The sequence below is a fragment of the Struthio camelus genome, chromosome 3, assembly GCF_040807025.1.
Source record: "Struthio camelus isolate bStrCam1 chromosome 3, bStrCam1.hap1, whole genome shotgun sequence".
In the NCBI taxonomy this organism is placed as follows: Eukaryota; Metazoa; Chordata; class Aves; order Struthioniformes; family Struthionidae; genus Struthio; species Struthio camelus.
The window spans coordinates 71,476,207-71,500,497 of NC_090944.1; the positions used below are offsets into that span (position 1 = coordinate 71,476,207).

Here is a 24,291-nt window from a genome sequence, read left to right on the forward strand (position 1 = left end):
CAAACAGCAATCCAAACATAGTTTCCCTGTACCCAGACTCTGAAATGCTTTTCAACCTTTAACCTTGCTGAGGTGTTTTCCTGGTTACTTTGTCTTCCTGCAGACCTATCATTTAAAAACTGTGATCTCAGTAGAAGCCCGTGAACAAAGTGCAGTCACACGCAGGCACGCATGCACACGCACACTTGGGGCAGTGGTATCTGTCACAGCTAGCCCAGCGGAAGAGGCAGAGGAACACAGCGTAACCACCGTGCACAGGCACCGCTCCGCAAAATGCAGCCTCACTCTGAAATCGTCATGAGTCAAAACAGCTATTCCGAAGAGATGACTTTACAACTAGGAGAGTATATTCAGAAAAAAAAGCTCCAGAAATACAAGATCCTCTGTGTTGTAAGTAGGGGCTGTTCAGGGCTGGTCTTCTGCTTTATCCTTCTGCTTTATCTAGACGCTGTTTTAACAGTCTCAGATCTGTAGAATTTTTGCTCGTTTCATTGTAGGCATAGAATGATAGATAGTCAGGGTGGTTTGGGGACTCATGCTTCAAGTTTGACAGCATGAATGCATGAACTTCACTGGCAAATTTCTGAAGTTCTTGTTGCACTTATCCAGTGGTTTTAACACTGTCAAAACTGCTGGTTTTTTCCTGGCAACTAACTGCACTTTTTGTTCCATTGTGATAAATTGTCCGCCCTTGTGCATGACAAATAGAGTACTTCAATTATTTATATTATGCATTTGTTTAAAACGAGATCAGTTGTGTCTTTGGCTAAGGCAGCCCCAATTCATTTTTGTTTATTTTTTTATGGCTTGGGATTTGTCATTAGCAAAACATGATATGTACACAAGGCGTTGGTGAAAAACACTCCAGCAGCAAGGTATAAGAAAAGTCTAGTTGTTTCATACAGTATTGTGAGCGCCACATCTCAGAGTTCTTATGTCAGCTTCTTCCTCCTTCCCCAATGCTTTAAAAGTCATACAACTACCTTGTAAATAATTGTGTAATTTTTTTATTTTTTTAAAATCTTTCAGTATAGATGATACACATCTTCAGGCTTATTTTTGTGACCACAAAAGAAACAAACATTTACAAATAAATACGTGTTATGTATAGGGGTGTGTGTGTGTATGTGTGTATTGCATAGGCTCTTAAATCTATGAACTGGAATTTAGAGAAAATGCCATATATTGATTTTGGAAAAACTAAAAACTTAATTTTAAGAGATGCAAGAGAGGCAAAACTTTTCAGCATTATGTCGTCAGAACAATTTCATATAGCACAACAGACATTTTTCCTTCAGTCTTCAGGAAAAATAAATGAATCATGAGAAACTGTGAGAAAAAAACAGAATTCTGAAGGAAAGTGCTTTCAAGAGGGACTTGGAAAAGTAGAGTTTAGGTATCTTGAAACATATTGATTCTTCCAGTTGTGTTGGTTTTCAAATACCTGCCTATATGAAAAGCAAAATGTCAGTACTGGAAGTTTCAACTGTTAATATTCTATACCATTCTTCATCCACTTTTTTGACAAACTACATGCATAAATTGTGTTTTAGTGAGTATTCACACCATATAATAGGACCTCCGGAGGACAATCAGAGAATATCCTTAAGGAACAACTTTTTTTCTGAATAAGAAGCTATAGTTCTGAATTTAGACATAGAAGTTAGTTGTATAAAGTCTAGTGATTGGACTAGTCCCTAAGAGTGTTATTTCAGCTTAAGAATGAATGTCTCCAAATCAAGGGCTTCTGTGGAAATGCTATACTAAAGTGTAGTACCTCATCTGTTATACATGACTTTTAGTTTTCACTTCAGTGCCCTTATGCCTTGCAGCAGTAGGAATGTTTGGCTGCTGTAATGGCTAAGTGTTAAATCTAGTGTCATTGATTTATTTCAATGAAAAATATAACTTTTAATGAAAATGGAGGATAAAACCGTAGTGAACCTGGAGATGAAAACCGCATGCCGTATTAAGTGGCAGGATTTGCATTCAGGGAAACAGACTGTTGTGCTTGCCAAGTAATACTATGCATCCTGTTAAAGCTTCTGTCTAGAAAGAGTGGAAAGTATTCTAGCTCAGATGTGACCCCTAATTCTCAGTTCTTGCTGACTAGAAGAAGGGTTAAACTGCTGCCTACACACCTGTGGCCTGGAGACTTCACCCTGTCTTTTTTGCCTCTTTGAGAATTCCTTCCAATTCGTATTTATTCCATCTCTTTCTCTTACCCTGTTCTCTCACCCTTTCCATTCCTACTTTTGGGGTATTTCTTTCTGATTGCTGTACAAAAGCTAGGGAGTGAGCAGCACCAGGAAGCAAGTGAAAGTGGAAGAAAGAAAGGACAAAAGCAGTAACTTTGGGGTTGCTGGTGTTTGGTGTGGGCTGGAAAAATTCTGTGACATGAAGCTGGAGTGGGTGGGCAACAAAGGAGAATCAGGAAATTCTCAGCTACGATCTGACAGAGCATTGCAGCAGGAGGAGAAAGCGTGAGGTCTGGAAGGAGCCCCTCCAACAGCGTTTACTCTGAAGAAAAGATACGTGCCGCACTAGAACCACAATTAAGCCTTCTGATTATCCCTGTTAGAGGGCCAGCTGCAGTGTGCCACACTTTGACCTTCCACCTTGTGTACTTAGATCTACCCAGGTTTTGGAGAAGGAATAATATGCGCTTGGACTGTGTCCCAGTATGGAGCTGCTCCGTGGCCAAATTGTACAACGGGAGCCGAGCACTGGGCAGCTCTCTCTGCTGCCACAGTGTAGCAGGGTGTTGGGACAGGACAAGCAGTAAATAAGAGCATAGGAGACTGTTGTGAGCAAGGATGGGCAAGAGGAACGTATGAGCACTTGGTTGTATCCTACCCATACATAAATTTTCCCTGCTCCTTATTATCACTGTAGTGTCAGCAAAGTAGCTCCATTACTGCGATACAGAGTATGAAGGTAAACTGCTCTTTCCCCGTGGGCCACCCTCTGGTAGTTTCCCCTAGATTGTTAAACCACGGGTGCACAGTACGACAACCTTTCTCACCCTTTCAATGACTAGTTTTATTCCTCTCCTATTTTTAGGCTCAGAATGTCTCCAGGGTTTTAAAGATGAAGTTCATAGGAAGAATCATCAGCTAATTAATCTCTAATAAAGAAAGCAGCTTATCACAGTTATGAACTTGAAGTTTTATGTGTCTGTGTGACAGGTTCTGCTAGTTGCCTTGGTGGTTATGTCCCTGGGACTAGGTTTGGGACTAGGACTTAACCGTGGAGACCAGGAGCAAGGTATGTTTATGATACTTTCAGTATAAATTTCACTTCAGCTAGATCTAGAAAAGGCCTTCAGCAGAGGCTGTTTTATAACTTAACCAGGTGTTTTGTGAAAACTAAAAGTTCTTGTCTTTTTCAAGTTGGATTGCATAGAAGCTCTACACTCACAGTCTATGTGTGAAAAACGTACTCTAAAACACTGAATGCCTTGTTTCTCTTTCCAAAAGTGTTCAGCCTACTTCACAACAGCTTTAGAAATGTTATTATAATAACATTATTAGGAAATTCAATATAAGAATTGCCTTACTGTATGTAATACCTTGCAACTGTGTAAGCAGTATATTTCTTAGAAGACATACCATTGGACCGTCTGTAGGACTTATGCTTTGGGTGTTTCTGCCATAGTTCAGGTGGTTAATGTTAAAATTGATTATGAATTTTCTGTCAAAACTTCAATTTCTGTAAAGCTATGGTAAAAAAGGGGATGATGCTTTTATTTGGTGGAATTTAATTTTTTTAATTAGAGAACACGAAATAGAGTGTTGATGCCAGGGGTCTGATCCAAATAGGATCAGAACAAACAAACGTATGATGTGGTGAATTGAGTAAAAACACTTTCTTTTGAATCAGAACAATAATAATCTGACACTGGAGGAGTTCAGGTGAGCAGAATCTCTTTCTCATTCCCAACTCGTGTTGAAGTTGTTTACCTACTCTATTCATCAATTCTTGATTCCTTCTGAGACCTTCCAGTACTATGGACCCAGCAAGTAGTTCATGATGAAACTAATTATTTTTTGATGACCCATTTGTAAGTTTTATAACTTGCTATGTAAAAATACAGATACCTGCAGCTTGAGTTTTCACTGGCTGTTTTACTAAAGGAACTTGGTCATAGTTAGGGTAAGTGAATGGAAAGTGTAAGATGGCACCAAATCTGAATGCTAGCATTTTGGTGCCTGTGACTGTAGATGTTACAGAACACTCCTAAATATGGACTCACTAACTTTATTTACTGCTTTCGTAATCGGATTTTCTTTTGAAAAATGAGGTAGCAACACACAGTATTGCACCACAGAGTGGGAGGGGAAGCCTTTGACCACGAGCAGCAGGCACCTGCTTGCAGTTGTGTTTGCTGCAAGGGCAGTGGGAGCGAGCACTGGCATTCAGGACCGGAGGTAGTTGTGGCTGGGAAGCTTTCTAGGGGCACTGCAAGAAGGGCCGTGTCACATGTGTGTCACATGAGTGTGCCTATGATTCTGTACATGTACATGTATGAATAGCACAGTTAGAGACTGCGCTTTGTGATAGTGCACTTGATGTTTGGCAAGTTTAGATATGCAAGCTAAATTGCATGATAGCTCCTATGATTGTACTGACTATTCCAGATAAAACGTACAAAATACTAAATTCCTGACCTCACACGTTTTGTGTAAATATTGTTAATAAATTAGAGGTAGGGATTGTAAATTATTATGAGTATGAACACTTCAGTTTCAAACAGAGGAAAAGGTTAATATTTTTTCTGACTTAGACTCACAGTGCTATACTCAGTCATTTGAAATTAGGTGGACCATCTGATTGTAACTTTGAGTTGTTCATAGACCAACGGATGGAGGAAAAATTAAATTAAGCACTTTAAACGTCTATCTGAAAACAACAAAAAACTGCCTGAATATGTTTATGCACATTTGTGCATAATTACAGCTCTTCCTTGACAGTGCAGAGGCCAGTCATAAAACACTCGGTTTTTTCCATTTGTATTTTTCTTTTATCAGGTCCATCTACAGTCGTTATAGATATTTGTTTGTTATTTTAATTATTTGTAAAATTTTCTTATATTGGACAATAATTATTGATTTAAGCACTTTATGGTAAACCTTGAAAACTTTCTACATGTGAAACAAGTTGGATGGCCTGAAAAACATTCATTTTAGCTCAATATGAGTTATACGTAGCGGGTATTGAAGGCTGGATTTTTTTACTTAGTACATACCTTGCAAAAATATGAACCGTTTTTCAACTGCAGTAGAATTACACAACCAAATCTGAGTAGTTACACCTCCTGCTACATGTTTGTGTGTGTATATGTGAATGAGAAAACTGGAAATGTAGATGCTTTGAGTGTTTCAAACAATTCTTCTCTAGTACACGAAATAGAGACACAAGGCTTGTTGTGGCTACCTGTGCAGCCTGGAGATTTGTAGTTGTCCTAGAGCTGGCTTGAGATGTCCCAAAACCAGAGCTCTCCCCTCTCCTGCATGAAGGTGTCAGAGCTGTGGTGTGGAACTGCATGTCTTGATTTCTTATGCGAGAGTCTTCATTTGAACGCTTTTCTTTCTTTGGATCAAAACATCCAAACCTACAGATTTTTAAAGCACCTTTTAAGGACTAAGTGGGAGAAATACATTAGGGGAAATGTCCGTAGTGGGAATCATTCTTTCTTTCAGCATCCCAGACCCAAAAATGAGCAGGGGAGGCTCTAGTTTCCCCCTCCCAGGCTAGAAGAATGGGACACCCAAATATTGCTTCCCTGTGTCGCGGGTCCTCAGGAGAAGTCCTGCAGAAACAGCTCCACTGGAGGCTCTGGAGTAGTAGAATGGAAAAAAAACCAAGGACCTTCAACATTCAAAGAACTTTCAACAACTTTCATTCTGCTTTATCTGTCTTGTGTGTTATTAACCGTATTGAAAAATGACTCAGGAAGTTGATTTACGAAATTAATCAGTACATTTTTCTCTGTAACCTGTGTCTATGTTTGTTATTTTGACCTGGCCAGGACAGGATTATCTTTAAGCTTGACTGCCGAAACTTTTCTTCCTGCATTCTCTTTACAGTCAGCTGCAGACACAAATGTAATGAGCCATTTAAGAAAGAGATGTCAGGCTGCCAGTGTGACAGTGGGTGTAAGGACCGTCAAAACTGCTGCTGGGATTATGAAGACACCTGTGTGGAGCCAAGTATGTGCCCTGACAGGCAGTGCTCATTAGTGTAGATATTTTCTGCGTGGTAGTAATAGGAAAAAGATAAATTCTCTTGTTTACATGGATATATAAAAAGCCTTGTGGCCATTTAAAAAAAAAAACATTTAAGGCTTGTTACGTCACATAACACCTTGGCGAGGGAAGAGGGCGGTGGTGTTGGTACTGCATTCAAATTGTTAGAAGGCCATCACTTAGTGACTTGACAGGACATGAAATCTCATGTGTCTTTCTCAAATGCTTTCCCCATATTTTTGTTATGGAGATGTATACTTTTTAGGTAAAAATATTTATTCAAGTAATTTTTGTGGGTTTCACGCATCACGATAGAGCGTGATAGAAGACAACAGAGCACAGCACAACACAGCAAAACAAACTTCTTCACAGACTACCAGAGCATTTGCAGTGTGTATTTGCTGGTCCGGATAACCTTATGGATCAATGTGAGTGGAATGGTAGGTTTTCTTTGACCAGAGGTCCGAAATGATGCCTGTGTGCCACGATCTCTTGTGCTGTCAAGAAATAATAGGTGTTTCCCGTAAAGTGTATTCACAACACATGTAGTACATGATGATTCCCTGGGTGAGATTATTGGCGTTAGAAGGTTAAGTGTTCTTCCAGGAAGTATGTCTGTTTCTGCATCATGTCCAGATTCTTTTCCAGTTGGTCTCTATGTTCTCTTAGGAGCTGCTCAGAGTTTTCTTCATCCATATCGCTTTCTGCCTGCTTCAGCCCTTAAATCATTTTCTGCTGAGAATCGCTCGTAAGAGCAGGAAAAATGTTCTCTTTCCTCCTTTTTCTCTTCTGTTAAAGGAATATGGATTTGATTTTGTCCAGATCTTCCTGGAATGGTGGAGGGCATTGAACAAGATGACCTTGAGAATGACTTTCTAAACAAAATTATTCTATAATTCTGTGTTACCGTTCAATGGAAGCAAAAATAGGCTTTATGTGTTGAAAGAAATGTTAGGTTTTCCTTTCAAATAAAACTTTTAAGGCCACTCAAGTAGGATGTGAAAATAATAGTTTAACAGGAACAGGTTTTTTTTTTCCTTTTCTTATTCGTAGCATTTCAACATAAAGGAGTTTACACAAGGTTCTGTGAACTGAACTGTAATCTTTTTCTTCTAACAATTTTTCAGCCCAGTCTTGGAGATGCACTAATTTCCGTTGCGGTGAGACACGGTTAGCTGGAAGTTATTGTTCTTGTTCTGATGACTGTTTGCAGAAAAAAGACTGTTGTGTAGACTACAAAAGTGTTTGCAAAGGTAAATCAAAAGTTGATGTGATATTAAACGGATATTTACATTGGTAAAGATTTATATATACATTTTTCTTCAAAATACATAGATGGGAAAACCTGGCAAATATGAAGGTAGATGCATTTATTTTTTATGTTTAGATTCTTCTCTGCATAACGAAGTTTTAGAAGATGAAGAAGTTTTGAGGTGAAGCTTTTAGTGTTTTTGACCAGAAAGAAGAGGATTTCTGGAGAAAAATGTGGGATATGTGACATAAGATAAACAGAATGTTCTTAACATTGCAATAGTATCCAAAATGTATTTTTTTCAAAAAGAGATGGAGATATGGTTCCTGTTTCAAACGCCATACAGTCCCAAGTAAATATTATCATAATCTTTCCTAATTTAAACTTTCTCATCCATTTTATTGTGAACTCATTTTCAGATTGGATTTCATTATTAAATTTGAAGTTTACGTATATTAAGCGTATAATGGAAAGAGATGAAACTATGAGCTGAAGAGAACATCATTTGGTATATTGTGCACACTGGGTACGCCCTGAGAACATATCTCTTGATACTTTACCTCTGAAAACACAGGCTTCTTCCATCTGCCCCAAAGTTGTTTTCCTTTTGCTGACAGCAGTAGTTCTTTTCTGCTCTTTCAGTATCTTGCCTCTGTGTTTACTACTACATGTCATATCCTTCTACTTCCTTCTTGAGAAAAGGCACAGACCAAATAGACAGGGATACGTAACATCAGTACCAGTGTAAAGCAATTCCTTCATTTAAGTCTTCATTACTAAAAATGCACCAATCAAAAAATGAAAAACTTATTGAAAATCTTTAACTCTGAACTGTTGAAAGGATCTTTTAGATTATAAAGATATTCTAGCTACAGAAATTTAAACTGTAATTTAAAAAATTCCAAACTGGTATTTGTTGTTAGTAAGTTCTAGGATTTTCATTTGACCCAAATAAATAATAAAGAAGCTTGAAATTGGAATCCAGATCTATGTCGAGGCTTCTCAAATCAAATATCTCTCTGGGGCAGTTAAGATCTATGAACTTAATTATAACTAATTAGAATTTCAGCGAGTATACAGAGAAGGTGGGTAGGAATTACATGGTACGTTCATGAGAAATTGGTGGCATGTTTTACTTATTTCTGAATGTCTTTGTTCTTAGCTGATTGTTTCATGCAGACTCTGACTAATAAAGAATGTCATTGCTAAAACTAGTTTTACAGGTGTGGTATACTGGTTACAGAAAACATTGTTACCAGAATTCCTTTATTTTGTGATGTGGCAGAGATTTAGGGCCACACCTGCAATATTTGATTTGTCATCTAAATGCAAATGAAAGGTAAAAATGCAAAAGGAAGTGTTTGACCAGGTGCTAAATTATTTGAGCACAGAGTGCTGACCTTGTAGTTAAGGCCACTGTATATCCCTGCCTGCCTTTGGTTGCTTATTAGGAGAGAAGCTTTCTGTAGGGGGCTGAGAACCTTAATGGTTACTGCTTCTTCTCTTTTCTATATATTTTTTCCTTTTCTTTCATGCCTTCCTTCTTTCTTCTCTTATTGATCTCCCTTATTTCTTCTGAACAGATTGGCAGATCGTTACCATAAATGAGTATAGCTGTGAAGCAGCTGGAGAATATTCATAAGAGAGCAGAAAGAATTATTTGAAGTCTAGAAGCTATGGTCAAAAAGGAAGGTTGAAGGAGTTTCTAAGAAAAGAAAAAAAGAAAAAAATGAAAAGGCTAAAGGGAGACCTGGCCATCATCTCCACATGCATAGGGAATAGCTGCAAAAAAAGAAGACGATAATACAGTGTGGACAGAACGTAGCTTAAATGTATTTCATTTAAGGCCAGATAAAACCTACTCTAAGCTTTCAAGGTCATGTCTTTTCCTATTTTGTTTGTTTGCTTGTTTGCATAACGTGTGTTTTGTTTTTAATTTTTGCAAGCATTAGCCCTTTCAGTGTTTTATGGGCTAATAGGTTGCACTAGATAGTTTCTCAAAGTTATATTTAGCACTACTTTTCTATCATTCTATATTAAAGATGAATGAGTTTCAATAAGAGCTCTAAAAAGATCAACCAGGAAACTTTTGTTGCTTATATTAAATTTTTAATGCTGACTCAGTATTTTCTTTTGTCCTTTTCAGGTGAAACACCTTGGGTAGAAGAACCGTGTGTGTCACTTGAAAATCCTCAGTGTCCAGATGGGTAGGATAAAAGAATTTTATCTTCTTAGCAGTTCAAAATATTGTGATAGTCAGAAAAACTCCAGCGGGCTGAAGTAGGTCTTCATGAGAGTTTGTATCTATTGAGAATTAGCTTACTGCCCTGGGGAATATTCTGTACCTGCAGAGTATGGCTAACATAACCTTTTCTCTCTAAAACTGGGCCTGCCTTGTTGCACATTCTGTTAGCATTTCTAGTTTAGAGGAGAATACAGGAGTTCAAATCCAGACTGAAAGTCATTTTATCAAGACCTGGAAAAATATTTAGAGTTAAATCAAGGTTCAAGTATCACAAGTTGTTCATAGTTCATTTTTGTGTCATCAGTATAGTATCTCTGATAATTCAAGTCAATAATCTTGCAAAAGCTTATGTAAGCTTTAATACCGATTAGAATTTGTGATTGCCATCCTTTATCCAAGTAACAGGGTTTTTTTTAACTGAAGTAGCTGTGGGAAGAAAGAGTAGTTAAAGGCCTCTAAAGGACTGTAGACAGAAGAAGCCCTGAAAGCAGCCACATATCTGCAAAACCTGGAATACTGAAATTCTGACGTTTATCTGTAGGCAGTTTGCAATCTGTGCAGTATTGCAGAATCATAGATAGTGGCTAGGCAGAAGCATAATTTAAAAGTTGTTCTCAAAGTATCGTGGGTTCCTTTCTGGTTCAGCTATGTTATCTATGATGTTACCCGTTATGTTATCTAACTTATGGCCACTTTAGCCTCATTTATAACAAAGGTAGCTTTAGTGGTATGGTCTCTTTCCAAAGGTCATGGGTTCCTGCATGCAACTGCCAATGTACCTCTACAAATTCTTAGGTTAACAAATAACTTGCTGAGTTAACACAAATTCATAGTCGAAGGCTTGGAAACCGGTGGATGAGTGCTTCTTTAAGTGCCATTCTCTGTAAACAGCATTGCTATGTAAAGCTCTGTTTAATTTCAGATTCAAATCAAGAATCTGTTTTATATAGGCTGTTTTTAAAGGGCTTGATGCCAGTGTACTTCTTCAGTGTTTTTGGAAGACCACAGTGCATGAGAAACAAACTGGGTTGTTCATTATTGCCTGATGTGAACTTATAACATTTTTTATAATAATCAATCACCCTGAGCATTACTCCAAAAAATTCTTTGGGGTCAGTTATCAGTAACTGCATTTAACTAATCATTGTTCTGTCCTCGTGTTTCCTATGCTTACAGAGCAAACCATTCCTATAAATTGCAAATAGACTTTTTTATTTACATGCTATGTATAATGAAACCTACTTCAAACTACATTTGTCATTTCATTGTAAGGCTTATATGTTTCTAGGGAGACTTTAAAATATATAATGATGGTTAGCAGTAAGACAATTTCAAAACTAGATGACTTGATCCTACTGATTTTATCACTTGGTGTTATGAAGAAAAGTGCTATAACACCAGCACTTTATATCTACTAATGTATTTTTTCTTTAGGAGACTTACTGATTTGTTGTAAGAAAAATACTTACTAACTTAGAAGGTTATTTTCACAGCTAGTGCCTCCTAATTAGAATTTTTATAACAAGAATTCAAACACTTCTAGAGATCAATTTCAGTTTGCACATAGTTTATGATAACTACTCTATTTACGGAAGTCATTTAGATCTGAGGCTCTTATCCTTTCTTCTTTACATAAAATCTTACTGAAAGCTTGATGCTAGTGGCTACACTGTCTTTGTAGCTTTGATGAGTTCAGTTTGTCAGTGGCCTCAAGAATATTCTCTAGCTCAGTGAGAACTGGGAAACTCGAATATTTTAATGCACACGAAACTTGGACTGCTTAGTAATGTATTCACAAAGGAAATGTGTTAAGAGGTTAGCGCAAACCTAGCATCACAAAGAGATTTCATTCCACAATATCGAGGCCAAAGGAGCGTTACTGCCTGCTGGGTGATCGCTATGCTTTTAAAGTCTTTGTCAGCTGCTCCCAAAGAGATGGTATTCCACCTGTTACTCTGTACAGAAAGACTTTGGCTGTTTTTCCCTCTACCGCTTGAATTTGGATGCTAGTCTATTGGTTTATGTTTATCAGTTCTAAATATAGTGAACATTCTGTATTTTATAGCTGCAGGAGTTTTCTCAGGAGGATTGTGTATTTACTTTCAAAATTGAACTAAGTATTTATCCCACCCTATGGAAAGTGTGGATCCTGCTTTTAAAAGTAGAATTCTTAATGTTATTCAAGTTTTCCCAACAAGCCACCAACCCTCCAAACTCCTCTCTGATGACAAACTCATGTTTACTTGCAGGTTTGATCTGCCACCACTTATCCTTTTTTCAATGGATGGTTTTAGAGCAGAATACTTGCAGACTTGGAGTTCTTTACTGCCAAATATTGAGAAACTCCGTAAGTCACCAACAGTGCTCTGACTCTTTTCTTTAAAACACTTGTCCAGTTCTTTTTGCTGCTACGTCATGCACATGTTTTGCTCAAAAACAAGAAAAGCACAGATCAGGTCTCCTTCTTTCCCTCTCCCTCATGTCATGTGCTTACATTAGAATGTATGTGTATTTCAGTGCACGGCCAGCATAATTTTCTTCGCAAGGCCTCTAATACTAGTCTGCAGCCTTTTATTAGATAAATATTGTGAAATGCATATTCAAATACAGTTTAAGACTGAAAAAAATTCCACAGAAGGATTGATGCATTTTCTGTTGTCCATAAAAAACTGTAACTGATCATGAGACCATCATTAAATTATAATATTAAGGGAAAATAGATTAGATTACTGGGAAACGCCACTCAAGCATGCGCTTTTTCAAGTCAGCTATTTTAACCTGTTAAAGAGGAACTGCCTATTTAAAAATACAACAGTGCATATTATTATATTAGACTGAATGTAATGTAATTTTTTGTATATTTTATAATTTAATATATTGATATAATTGTGGTAAGGCTGAAGTAGCTGTTTCCTAGTGGTTCTGAATACTGGGAGAAGGAGTAAATCGAAGACCTTTAGCCTGCTGCTGTAGAGGGCTCTTCAAAATGAGACCCATTAGTGCAGGCTTCTTATTAAAGTTCTCTGAATATTTTGGAGCTCAGCTCTCAAGGTACTTTGTGCCTAGACAAAATGTATGCGTATTTATTCATTTGTTCTCAGCAGTAATCATCTAAATTGACAGTGTTTCCTGTATTCTGCTTCTAAAGTGCACATTTGAAAATGTAGTATGGGTGCTGCAAAGTACTTCGTTTTGCTGGAGAGCTAACAATCTGCTTTGTGGATAACGAGGGCTATCTGGAAGACCAGACTAGAAGCAGTGTGCAAACTGTTTGACTTCCTATGCAAATATTTTATTCTTTGCTTTTGTTCTGACAATGGAAGGAGCCTGAATCAGGGAAAAGGGAATACCCATTTGGCATGCCAAATGGCATGACAGCTAAGCTAAGTGTATTTCTAAGAAATTCTTTCAAGAAAGAACAGTTTTAATTCAACATTAATCATGTCTGTGGTCAACTTAAGCCATTATGTATGCATATTCGTGCCTATGCTTTTCAGAAATCCAGAGTGAAAAGGAAAGGGAAACTCCTTTTTTTGCAAAATAAAGACTGCAAAGCTGATTTGTACCATAAAATATTTCCTCTCTAATAACTCCGTAAATGAATTGTCCAAAAAATCTCCTAGTGTTTTCAGTAGAGCCAATCAAGCTAATTGTTACATAAAATATTCTCTATGAATGGAACTCTTTTACCACTCAAAACCAATGCATAAACAAATTCTGTTGATTTTTCTCGCGCATTTGTCTATTTTTCAGCCCTTCCTTACACTCTTTTATGAGCCTTTTTTCTGTACTGCACTGGAACAGTTTTGTTGAATAATTAAAGATTTCAATTGTTTAACTGAGTTTATTCAGTTAAAATCAGTTTCTTTCTGCTCTTTACCTGAAACGTTGTACATCAAAGAATGAATTTTATTTGAATGTAAATCAAATAGAATCAGCTAACTACAGCTTAATAAGGAACTCTTTCTCCACATGCTTAGTTTTTCCATTAGAAGATGGCATTAGGACATTTTCCACTCCTCATCTTTATTTTGTGGATAAAGACATTGAATGCTGCAGCGCATTTAGATACTACAGGTGTTGAGGCCTGTTAAGTACCTTAGATTGTTGAAAGGTGGTGCAATGTTTGGAGATAATGGGTAGGACACCTTTAGTAGGATTCACTCCAGAGTAGGACATCTACATTTGGGTGTCTTGGAGGTGTCTTGGAGGTGTAATCAATGGATTTATGGTCACTGCGGTCCATACAGTACAGTGCAGAGCCTAAAGAGCAAGTCAGCTCAAGCCTACAGAGGATGCTACAAGACAAATTCAGCTGCCTAAACCTAGATGCCTGGTATACTTTGAAGTGCTGTGGCATACCCTAGGTGGCCTTCAGCTGCTCTATCAGAAGGACACAGGTCTTGCATCAAAACTATCAACTTTCTGCAGGGGTATTGAATATCTGAGGGTACATCAAATGGCCCTAAACTCTTGCATTTAGGCGGTGGAGTCCTTTTCATGCAGGTGGTCACCAGGCAGCTCTGCAGAGTATCTTGCCTGGGCTGCCCTGACGCTTCAGTCTGGCTGGATAAACCCAGATGTCCTGTGACATTTTTGGTGACCTGAAGTATCTGAGACATCCATTTGGGCTGGCATACAGTATGCAGGAGCAGCATCTGGAGGCCAGATAGGATCATTAAGGATATCTCAAATGGCCCTAGGCACCTAGGTTTAGGCATCTGCATTGAGTGTTAGATGTGCATTGACTGCAAGGGGAGCATAGAGACTTAGCTCACAAGGAAACAGCAGAAGGCATGTGTCTTAATTTGGAACCAGATTTCCCCCTTCATTCCACAGTGACTGACTGTGCTGAGTTCTTTTGTTTATAAGACTAGCTGTTAGTTTTTAATTAAAAAAATATTTTGTAAGCAAATTTGTATTAATTCCATGATCTGTTGCAGAAAAATGTGGCACTCATTCAAAATACATGAGAGCTGTTTACCCCACAAAAACCTTTCCAAACCACTATACTATTGTCACAGTAAGTGCAAATTTACTATTTTTGCTTTTCTAGGCAATGTAGAAAGGATACTGTCATGCCAAGGAACTGGCAATCCAATCTTTTTGTGGGACATGGGAACTCAAATTATAAACCTAAAGGAGAGACAGAGGCTGAGGCAGTACGTGCAGTAGTCTAGAGGGAAAGGGGAACGATCTATGTGCTTATGTGTGTTTGTTGTCTGATTCTGGCTTGTGAACAGGTTATTTCTGGCCTTTATCAGCCTAATTGCATAAAGATAAGTGTTGATGAGGGCACTGCCATTTGACAGGAGTTTGGATTAGGATGGGTTTGGCTGCTGATACCTAGCCCCACGGCATATATGGTACTTCATGCATAGCACATCAGTTTTTAATTGAACCGAAGAGAAAATAAGGAATCTAAAGGGAAGCTGACAGGCACGCTAAATTCATTGGCAGGAATCTGATGATCTTTGTGACTGGGAAAGCTGACAGCTATAAAAATCATTGCAACAGTGTGCACTGCAGCATAGCTTAGCTTTCATTTGATTTCAAGGATCATATTTTTTTGTTTATTTTCATTTTGCAGGGACTGTATCCCGAATCTCATGGTATTATCGATAACAACATGTATGATGTAAACTTCGACAAGAGTTTCTCGCTTTCAGGGAATGAAAAATTCCAACCTTACTGGTGGAAGGGGCAGCCAGTAGGTGTCTTTCTCCTTACTATATTCCTTTATGTCTAGAGTGGCTCATGTGTCATAAACAAAGCAACCAAAAAAAGAAGCAAAATGCCAGGCTGTGTGATATGTTCTGCAGTATGTGCTAAATATCTTGTTCGATTTGTATTACAGGCTACCTAAGAAACAGTTTGCTTATTATGACAGTAGAATAACTCTTTAAATGTTAATGCTGGGATTGAAAAAATTCTCTTTATGTGACAGTTACTAAAAAACCTTAAAATATTGTGATTAGTATTGAAATAGAAGTCTTGCCATGGGACTCCATAATAAATTTTTGATGGGATTTTATTGTATTTTTTTCAATAACCGTAGCTACAAAATCATATCTGAAAATCTACTTCCAAAATATATCCATTTAATAACAACACACAGGGTCAAGACTATCTTTGTCTGAAATACTGCTTGCAAAGTCCAAGAATAAAAAAGCAAGGAAGAGAATAGCAAAGAACTTCACTTCCAGCAGAATGAACACTCATGTATAAAATATGGCACGTTTCATCAAAAAGCCACCCAGTTGTACCTACAGTTATGATTAATATTACACAGTTACTGGGAATATCGAGCTGTAAATACAACACAAAAAATATGAAACACACTTAGTATATAGTATACAAACTGTGTACCATTAGTGTTAGTAGTATAGAATACACAGTATATAGTATATCTATTTTATACCTACATACACACACACACACACACACACACACACACACACATATATGCACATATGTCTGTCTGTGTAGTTATGTTTATAGTATACTCAGCTACTTGTTTTTTGTTGCTATTGTTTCATTTATGATTCAGGCAGACTTGTAATAGGACCATAGTTGCACTCTTCTAAGATGGAGAGAAATATGTCCTCTTATAATAAAATCATATAACTAGAAATGGTATCTTCCACCTTCATGATCCATTCCACCAGCATTTGTAATTGGGAATAAGTAAAAAGATCAGTACCTGTCATCAGTTATGGAAATATCTGTATTTTTTTTCTGTGCTGAGAATATCCAAGGAATAGCAACCGCCTGTGTTCAATGACACTAATCTTTCTTCAGAATGTGTAAGTAGAAAACAAACTTCAATTCGCATTGTGACACAGCTGCATGGCATGAGAGAAAAGAAAATGAAATGCATGTCTAGACCCCATTTATTTCTGATCCAATTAGGTAGTTTGACTCTGGTGATCTGAGGTCCTCTGGTGGTGTAAATGCTGTAAAATCATTTATTTGTATCTTTACCTATAGATTTGGCTGACAGCGATGTACCAGGATTTGAAAGCTGGCACCTTCTTTTGGCCAGGCTCTGATGTTCCTATTAATGGTACATTCCCCACCTTGTACAACGTATACAACAAGTAAGTATTTATAGTGCTTGTAGTAAATTCCTGTAAGTTACTCCAAAAAATCCAAATTGCTATGTGATAGCTGAAGGAAATGGAATTAATACCTTTTTAAACAACAGTCGAAGGGACAAATGCCATGTCAAACTAACTGCCTTATTTTTGCCGTGGAACTACCATTAGTAGTGGAAATTTTTAAATCCATTTAGGGGATTCGCAATGAGAAAGTCAAAGGGTACTGTATATTCTCCTATTCTGGACAGCTTTGAAAGTTTCAACCAACTGCAAGCCACTAATTTCCCACTCAGAAGGCATCCTATAATTGATTAGTAACCACCTCTGAGCTATACGAAAGATTACCATATTTTCACACGTATCATCTACAGATAATATACAGTCCTTTAAAAATACCTGTACTTGAAAATAAGTTTTCAGATAACCTGTACCCTGAGATAACCAACACAAACCTTGAAGAGGGAATAGAAGTCAGGAACTAGTGGAAGAGAGGGTGCTGGACAGGGAAGCTACTGAAGGAAGATGGGCTCTGAGCTGAATTCCCTCTGGTATTGCTTGCACATATGATAAGGAGCACACTCTTCCTGAATTGTAGTTTTCTGTTTTGTCCAGTTAATTCACATGTGAAAAGATAACAATTACCTTCATAATTATTCTTTTTCTTACGGAAGGCATTGTTGTTAGCATTTTATTTCTTAATTTTCACAGTGATCTCAGTAAATCTTTCTTATGAATCTTTATATTTACAAAGCTAACAACATGCAAGTATATCTTTTTGAGTCTGTTTAGAGAACAAAGGTTTTCCAATGATCTGTAGGACTGGTACTCAGAAAACACCTTATTACTATACCTAGTTAACATGAAGCTTGTGCATGACTTTGAGGAAAGTAAAGCTATTAATGAGTAAATTCCTTTACAGGATACAGGGCATGACCTCAAATATTTTGCTGGGGATGCTACTTGCTTCTAAAACATGGAAGTCCAAGGTTTATATATGCTGGAAAAGAATAATAAAAATTAGTCTTACTTATGCTTCAGGTTTAGGTCCTGAACTTGAAAATTATTTTTTTACATATACTTATATGAGTGGTCCCATCAACATCGTATGTTTCTGTTTGCAGGATCACGATTTGACTAATTTGCCATTAGAAATGTGTTACACTCAATCAAAAAATGAGAATAAAACTGAAAGATGATACCCTATTAAGATACATTATTCTTGAAATCCATACTTGTGACGTTAATGTGTTGTTAGAGATTGGACTCTCTCTCTCTCTCTGTATTTGGATTCCAGGAAATTAGAAAGGGTTGTTGATAATGTGTCTCTCTTTTTTTTTTTTTTTTTTCTTCAGGTCAGTTACATATGAACAGAGAATTTCAGGGATATTGAAATGGCTTGATAATACCAAATCTGAGAGGTAATGCTTAATAATATCCGGCTAGTTTATGAGAATACAGGTTAGAATTATTTTAATGCTTAGTAGTTGAAGCTTCTGTTCGTGTTTGTGAAACATAGAAGAATCTCCCTCATCATCTCAAATGGTAGTTTGTTCAACTTAAGTCTATTTTATAAGTATAACTAATCAGTTTCAGGATAAATACAAGATATGAAGAGGTGTCCATATGTTTGAATAGGATGTGCTGATGTATAACTTTTTTTTATTGTCTTGTGTTTTGTGTTGGTGTGTGGCCTAGAGGAAACATCTAACATTCAGATTCTACTCTTAAGCATATGGATGAAATATCTTATATGGAAGATTTTTCACAAAAATGTTAAATATGTGAAAGTAATTGCAGGCAATACTTCAGGATGAAGAGCAGATGTTAGTGCTTGTAGTGGTTTGGATAATTACTGCATTTGCATATGCCCGAGAACGGCAAACAAGTGGAAGACTTTTACAACTTCTTTGTGACAAGAGATTATGAACATTGTAGTGAGCTAGGAATGTAATTTGGCAGTTAGATGGCCAATTGATTCCCGTCTGTTGTAACAGTTTAAATGAAATAACGGTAGCTGAAGAATTAATATTTTTCATATTTAAATGGAATGAGAGATTACCAGGCTGACCTTTGTGGCAAGTAAACAAGTGAAATCTTTTGTATGATGGTTTGTTAGGAAATTCCTCATATATTTGCAGTGAGGAGATGATTTCTAGAGCCTCACTCCGTAAGCAGGAAGAGGTCCTTCAGGTGATAGTTCCACTTGTATCTCAACAAAGAACGGCTTTCTTTGCTGTTTGGGATCTTGATGTTTTTAAGAATGTTTTCTGAATACCAGTTAAAGATACTGCATCCTGTTTCTGATACTGTAGCTCCAAATAATCCATGTTGATTAATTACAAAACTGAGAGAGATTGGATGATTATATTTGCTGTAAGGATTTTTGTTAAGGTTTGAGGAAGCTGTTTATAATTCTGCTCATAGTGTGTTTAAATTTTTTTTTAATGAAAGTGTTCTTTTGCAATGCTATCTCCAAATTCTCATAATATTCTTTTCTTACTTATTTTTAATGCTAGGCCTGATTTTTACACTTTGTATATTGAAGAACCAGATTCTTCTGGACATTCATTTGGACCAGTTAGTGGTGGTGTAAGTAATTTTAGGGGGTTTTCTTAAACTGAGTTGCACCAAAAATAGTGGTATACTATGAATTTATCCAATTTATACACTTGGAAAGAATAGCAGATCAAAAAATATCATGACTGTTGTTATGAGTTCTCATTAAGTTAGACTCGCTTGTGATTGAGCCTATTGTTATGATTCTGACAGTGTGTGTGAACCAGAAGAGCTGTAAATCAAATAAATTGGTAGAAAATCTTTTCAGATCATATTATTTAGAAATATTTTTAAGTTTCCATTTTACTTTATTTAGAATAAGCTTTAATGTTGTTTGCAAGTGTTATTTGGAAGCATGTGGACTGGCAAATTCTCAGAATTGTTTTTTATTTATTCCATACACTGTGCTTCAATATTTTTTAATTTTTAACTCAAAAATACTACATTTTTAATTGCATACAGGCAAAAAATTAATTTTTTAAGGAACTTAAGGTTACCATATCAGATTTTTACTGGAGTGGTCTTGTTTAATGCCTTTGAAAACACCCTTGGCAGAAAGCTTTTTTGTAGTGGACAAGGGCAGGAAAACTGACCTCTGTAAAATAGTTTTAGGCTCCTTATTTGAAAGGGTAACTCCATTCCTAGAAACACAAAGGACTTAAAAACTGTTTGTTGTATGTAAACATTATATATACGTGCATAATCCACACGTGCCATACGTTCAAAAGAACGCAGCAGAGTTAGAGGAACAGGAGGGGTGCCAGGGCTCAGCTGTAGAGTCCTGGTAGAGTCAGCTGGGTGTCGTCCTTGCTCTTCTCACTTTCAGGAAGACTGTAGGTCAGCTATTGCAGTTAGAGGGAAGCCATTCTCCGTGAATGGCTACAGGATGGGTTGTGCTGGATTTCTCCCATGTTAGAACAGTGGTAATCAGTGGTTTTCTGCATGGTGTTTAAAGGGGCTCTATGTGGGAGAAGGACACCATGCTGTTTCAGATGCTAAACTGGCCTTGTAGATAATATAAGTGCATATAAATATTCTTGAAACGCTTCTTACTGTTAATAGAATTACATGTTCATAATACTAAAAAATTATAATATATTATAAATCTGATATTTTATAGAAATTTGGGGGTAAGGAGCAAATTTGATCTGAATGTGCTACTCTTTCTTTTAATAAAACATACTTTAAAGTTCAAATTTTCTCAGATAATAGAAAAAATTTAATGTGATTCTTTTTTAAAATTAGTGCAGCATACAGTGTTGTGAAGTAGCGGGATTCTGCATATCTGTACTGTAGTGGCAATGGTAAATTGCATTGCAGCAAAAAAAAAAAAAGAAGCAGCAATATTAAGAACCTGAAATATGACAGAAAATACTTTTGTTAACTTTGGTGTTTGCATTTAAGTGAGATCTTGTTTATCTCACAGGTAATCAAAGCCTTGCAGCTAGCAGATCAAACACTGGGAATGCTAATGGAGGGACTTAAACAGAGAAATCTGCACCACTGTGTAAATCTCATTCTTTTAGCTGATCACGGTAATGTATATAGTTCAGTTTTTCAATACAAGTTTCACTGAGTCCTTGTTTTCTTCCTTTGTGTAGTATGTGTTCTTACTTTTTTCAAAACATTTTATAATTCACTTTATCTTTCTTGTCATATGTTGTATATAATAAGATAACTATTTGTATGTTGTTTAGGGATGGAGAGGACCTACTGCAGCCAATTAGAATATATGACTGATTACTTAAAACAGAGCGACTTCTACATATATACTGGGCCTGCAGCTCGCATTCGAGCATACGATGTTCCAAAGAACTATTTCACTTGTAAGTGTGGACCAGTCCTGTAACTGCACAATCAATATAACAGAAAGTAAATAAATAGGGAAAATGGATAATCAGTATCAATCAGTAGAGTGAACAGCTGCCTATTTCACCTAACTAGGCTTAAACATCCATGGAAATATTTTTTTGCAAGAATTACCCTTTTAGATCAAACTGGATAGGAAAGCTAGTTACAGACTTTGATTTGCATTTTCTTGGCTTGCAGAAAAACGAAGTACAGAGAGTTTTGTAGTTTTGAATTGGGACTTCAGATCTTTCATAAGCAGGCTGCTCTTCACAGATTTCTTGCGCAACGTTGGGAGAGGCGCTCAGTCTTTTTGTAGCAGTGACTGTTTCTAACTGTGTGTGTACAGTTATAGAATCTGAATTCCAACACAGTGGGATCTGAGCCTTGGTTGAGCCCTTGAGCTAGTATCATAAAAGAACACAAAATTAAAACCATGTGAACTGACTCTGAGTCAGAATAGAAATAATGCTACTAGACTGAAACCCCCCTCCTTGAAAAAAACCGAAACCTTTCTGTATTAGGGAAAAGAATGGATTGAAGTGAAACCATGAAAGTGATCTTTTCAGTGAGTTTATAGAATTCAGAAAGCATTCTAAAAGGCATGGTTATTGAGGATTGCAAGTAGGATCTTATTGCACTTTTATTTTAGAATTTTTTATTTATCTTTTCTAATTGTATTTATATTTGCAAGCACAACATTTATACAACATAAAACAGACTTTCCTTGCTTTGGGGAGCAGGCAGTCTAAGTCAGACAAGAACAGAGTAGCAAGGTATTCTGAGTAGTCTAGAGGAGAGAATAATGATGTTTGGCATGTGTTTTAATTTTAGTATAATTGTTGACTCATTTCCTCTGACAGACTTACTCTGTCTAAAGGAATTTTCCTTCTGTAAATTGCCCAGATTTGTTTTTTAGAAAGCTAATGTCAAAAGGTTAAAGTCACTCTTCTAATATGTGGAAGGTTAAAGCAAGAAGGCAGATTGGATTTTCTCTGTGACTGCTGCTGTAAATGGAATACAAGACAAGTGGTCCAGAGCCAGTTCAGTGTAAAATAGATATATTTCAAAGAGAGGTTAGATGGGAGAAGAAAATTTCATTTTGATGATTTGTCTGCTTTGGATGTAGGCAGTCATCACCACAGCTGTTTTCTATGCCCAAAGCTAAAGATGTTATTAGCTACCGGGTACTTCCACAGGGTACCACACTTATAGGCAATTACCCTTGGAAACATAATGTTGCTGCCTGGTGACCATAATCTTCACGGGCTAATAAAGAATTACTCAGTTTTACAGAAGAAAACGTGTTGATACTTCTCACATGAGGGTTTGGACCTTCAATTGTTTGAATGTATGTTAATTTATCTTTTTTTTTTTTTTTTTAAACAGTTGATTCAGAAGGAATTGTTAAAAACCTTACAGTGAGTAAATATTTTAATAATTTTTCTTCATAGTTTCTCTTAATAGTCATATGATCAAAAGATGCTCATAAAGTGATCAAAAAGATCATTGGAAGTTCCAAAAAGGATCAACATCAAAAAAATTTTATGAAAAACTGAAACTAAAGTGCCAGTTTTCAGTGGTGTATTAGTTCTAGTTCTAATTCTAGAAGGCAGTTCTGGAAGTTGCTCAGATATGTTGCACATAGGTTTGGCATGGGGGATCTCTATTCAGAGCAGAGGCAATTCCTGTCCTTGACATTGAAAGGGAAGAAGCGGCTGTCTTCAGGTGGACGAAGTAGGGCATATCTTTGTTATACAACAGAATGTGACCCAGAAATGCATTAAATAATAGACACCCTGTTAGCTGTGGACCACAAGCACTGCACCCAGGCTGGTTTAAAGCAGCTTTTCCACAGAGCAGATAATGACATTGTTGAGCACAGGGTGTCATAGAGGCTAGAAGCCTAAATAGTTATGGAGGGTGTTAGACAAATTAGTGAAAGACAGGTCTGTAAGGAATATTAAACACCATCCACATGAAACGTCTGACTGACGCCTACAGGAAACAGAGAGGGTACAAGAAAGAAGGCTCATTCAGTACTTGACTTGTTCTTTTACACTTGCCCTAAGTATCTGATCCTGGCTACTATTGGAAATAGAGTGCTGAGCAAGATGGACTCTTGGCATGATGCGGTATGGCTGTTTTCAGGATCTTTTATTACGTGGCGCTTGGGTACTTGCAGCACTTTCCAGTATTAATACACCTGCACTACTTCTGGGCTCATACTGATAGTTCTGCATGCGCCTTGACCTTACCATGTGGATGAACCACCCCCGAGGAAGTCCAAGCTTAGCTGTGTCTCCAGTGTACGCTATTGTGCTTCGTGGGTACAATCGCTCACAACTGAGCTCTGCAGTAGGTGCAAAGCAAAGGGAGACCAAGCCTACTTTTTTTACTGAAAAGTGTTAAAGGGCACACACAGTCTTTCAGTGCTGTTTTTCTTTATATTTTTTAAGACAGATAATTCTCTGCCTGTATAGTGTTCAAAATCTGTCTTAATATATGTGGGATGAACACGGTGGTCAGACTAACCTCGGAAGCTTCACTGTATTTCTTTACATTTATAATTTACAGTGAGTTAAAAGTTTAAATAGATCGGTTTCCATGTATTGTCATAGTTTCCTCTTCTTTCATTTATTGCTAGTTCATTTTCTATTCTGTGACTAGTCGTAGTCCAAGCAGTAGCCAGATGTTCTAATATTTTTGGAATGAATATTCACAACTTGGAAGAATTCTAGGCTGTCTCAGCAAAGTATATTTCTAATCAGTCACTAGAGGTGACAAGAGGTCTTCCCGCAATCTGTTGAACAACTCCGTTGTGCAATACTGCATGTAGCTTTTTGTCACTTAAAATCTAAAGAGCAGTGCCCATTCCTGCTTAAATTATTCTTGATTCTGACTACCTAAGAACACATTGTTTATTCGTCACAATCTTATAATCCAAAGTAGACACAGGTGCTGGATATCAACAATTGGGAACAGAGGAAAGAGATTTTTCAGTGTTATGTTTTCTACCATGTTGTATGCATTGGAACATGT

The 24,291-nt window shown here is 37.0% G+C and overlaps 1 protein-coding gene across 3 annotated transcripts in view; it reads left to right on the forward strand.

Annotated features, from left to right (window-relative positions):
- ENPP3 (ectonucleotide pyrophosphatase/phosphodiesterase 3) overlaps positions 1-24,291 on the forward strand; it is a 46,444-nt gene that overhangs the window by 410 nt on the left and 21,743 nt on the right. Inside the window, exons 2-15 of one of the 3 annotated variants that reach the window (XM_009688827.2) lie at positions 104-390; positions 3,189-3,267; positions 6,090-6,212; positions 7,376-7,501; positions 9,647-9,707; positions 11,995-12,092; positions 14,689-14,768; positions 15,336-15,455; positions 16,736-16,845; positions 18,198-18,263; positions 19,362-19,434; positions 20,828-20,936; positions 21,099-21,227; positions 22,639-22,670. In XM_009688827.2, coding sequence (XP_009687122.2) covers positions 274-390; positions 3,189-3,267; positions 6,090-6,212; positions 7,376-7,501; positions 9,647-9,707; positions 11,995-12,092; positions 14,689-14,768; positions 15,336-15,455; positions 16,736-16,845; positions 18,198-18,263; positions 19,362-19,434; positions 20,828-20,936; positions 21,099-21,227; positions 22,639-22,670 — 1,323 coding nt within the window. In that variant the 5' untranslated portion in view covers positions 104-273. Of the gene's footprint in view, positions 1-103; positions 391-3,188; positions 3,268-6,089; positions 6,213-7,375; positions 7,502-9,646; positions 9,708-11,994; positions 12,093-14,688; positions 14,769-15,335; positions 15,456-16,735; positions 16,846-18,197; positions 18,264-19,361; positions 19,435-20,827; positions 20,937-21,098; positions 21,228-22,638; positions 22,671-24,291 lie in introns of those variants that run through there. The other 2 variants (XM_068938326.1, XM_068938327.1) reach the window with 2 other exon arrangements.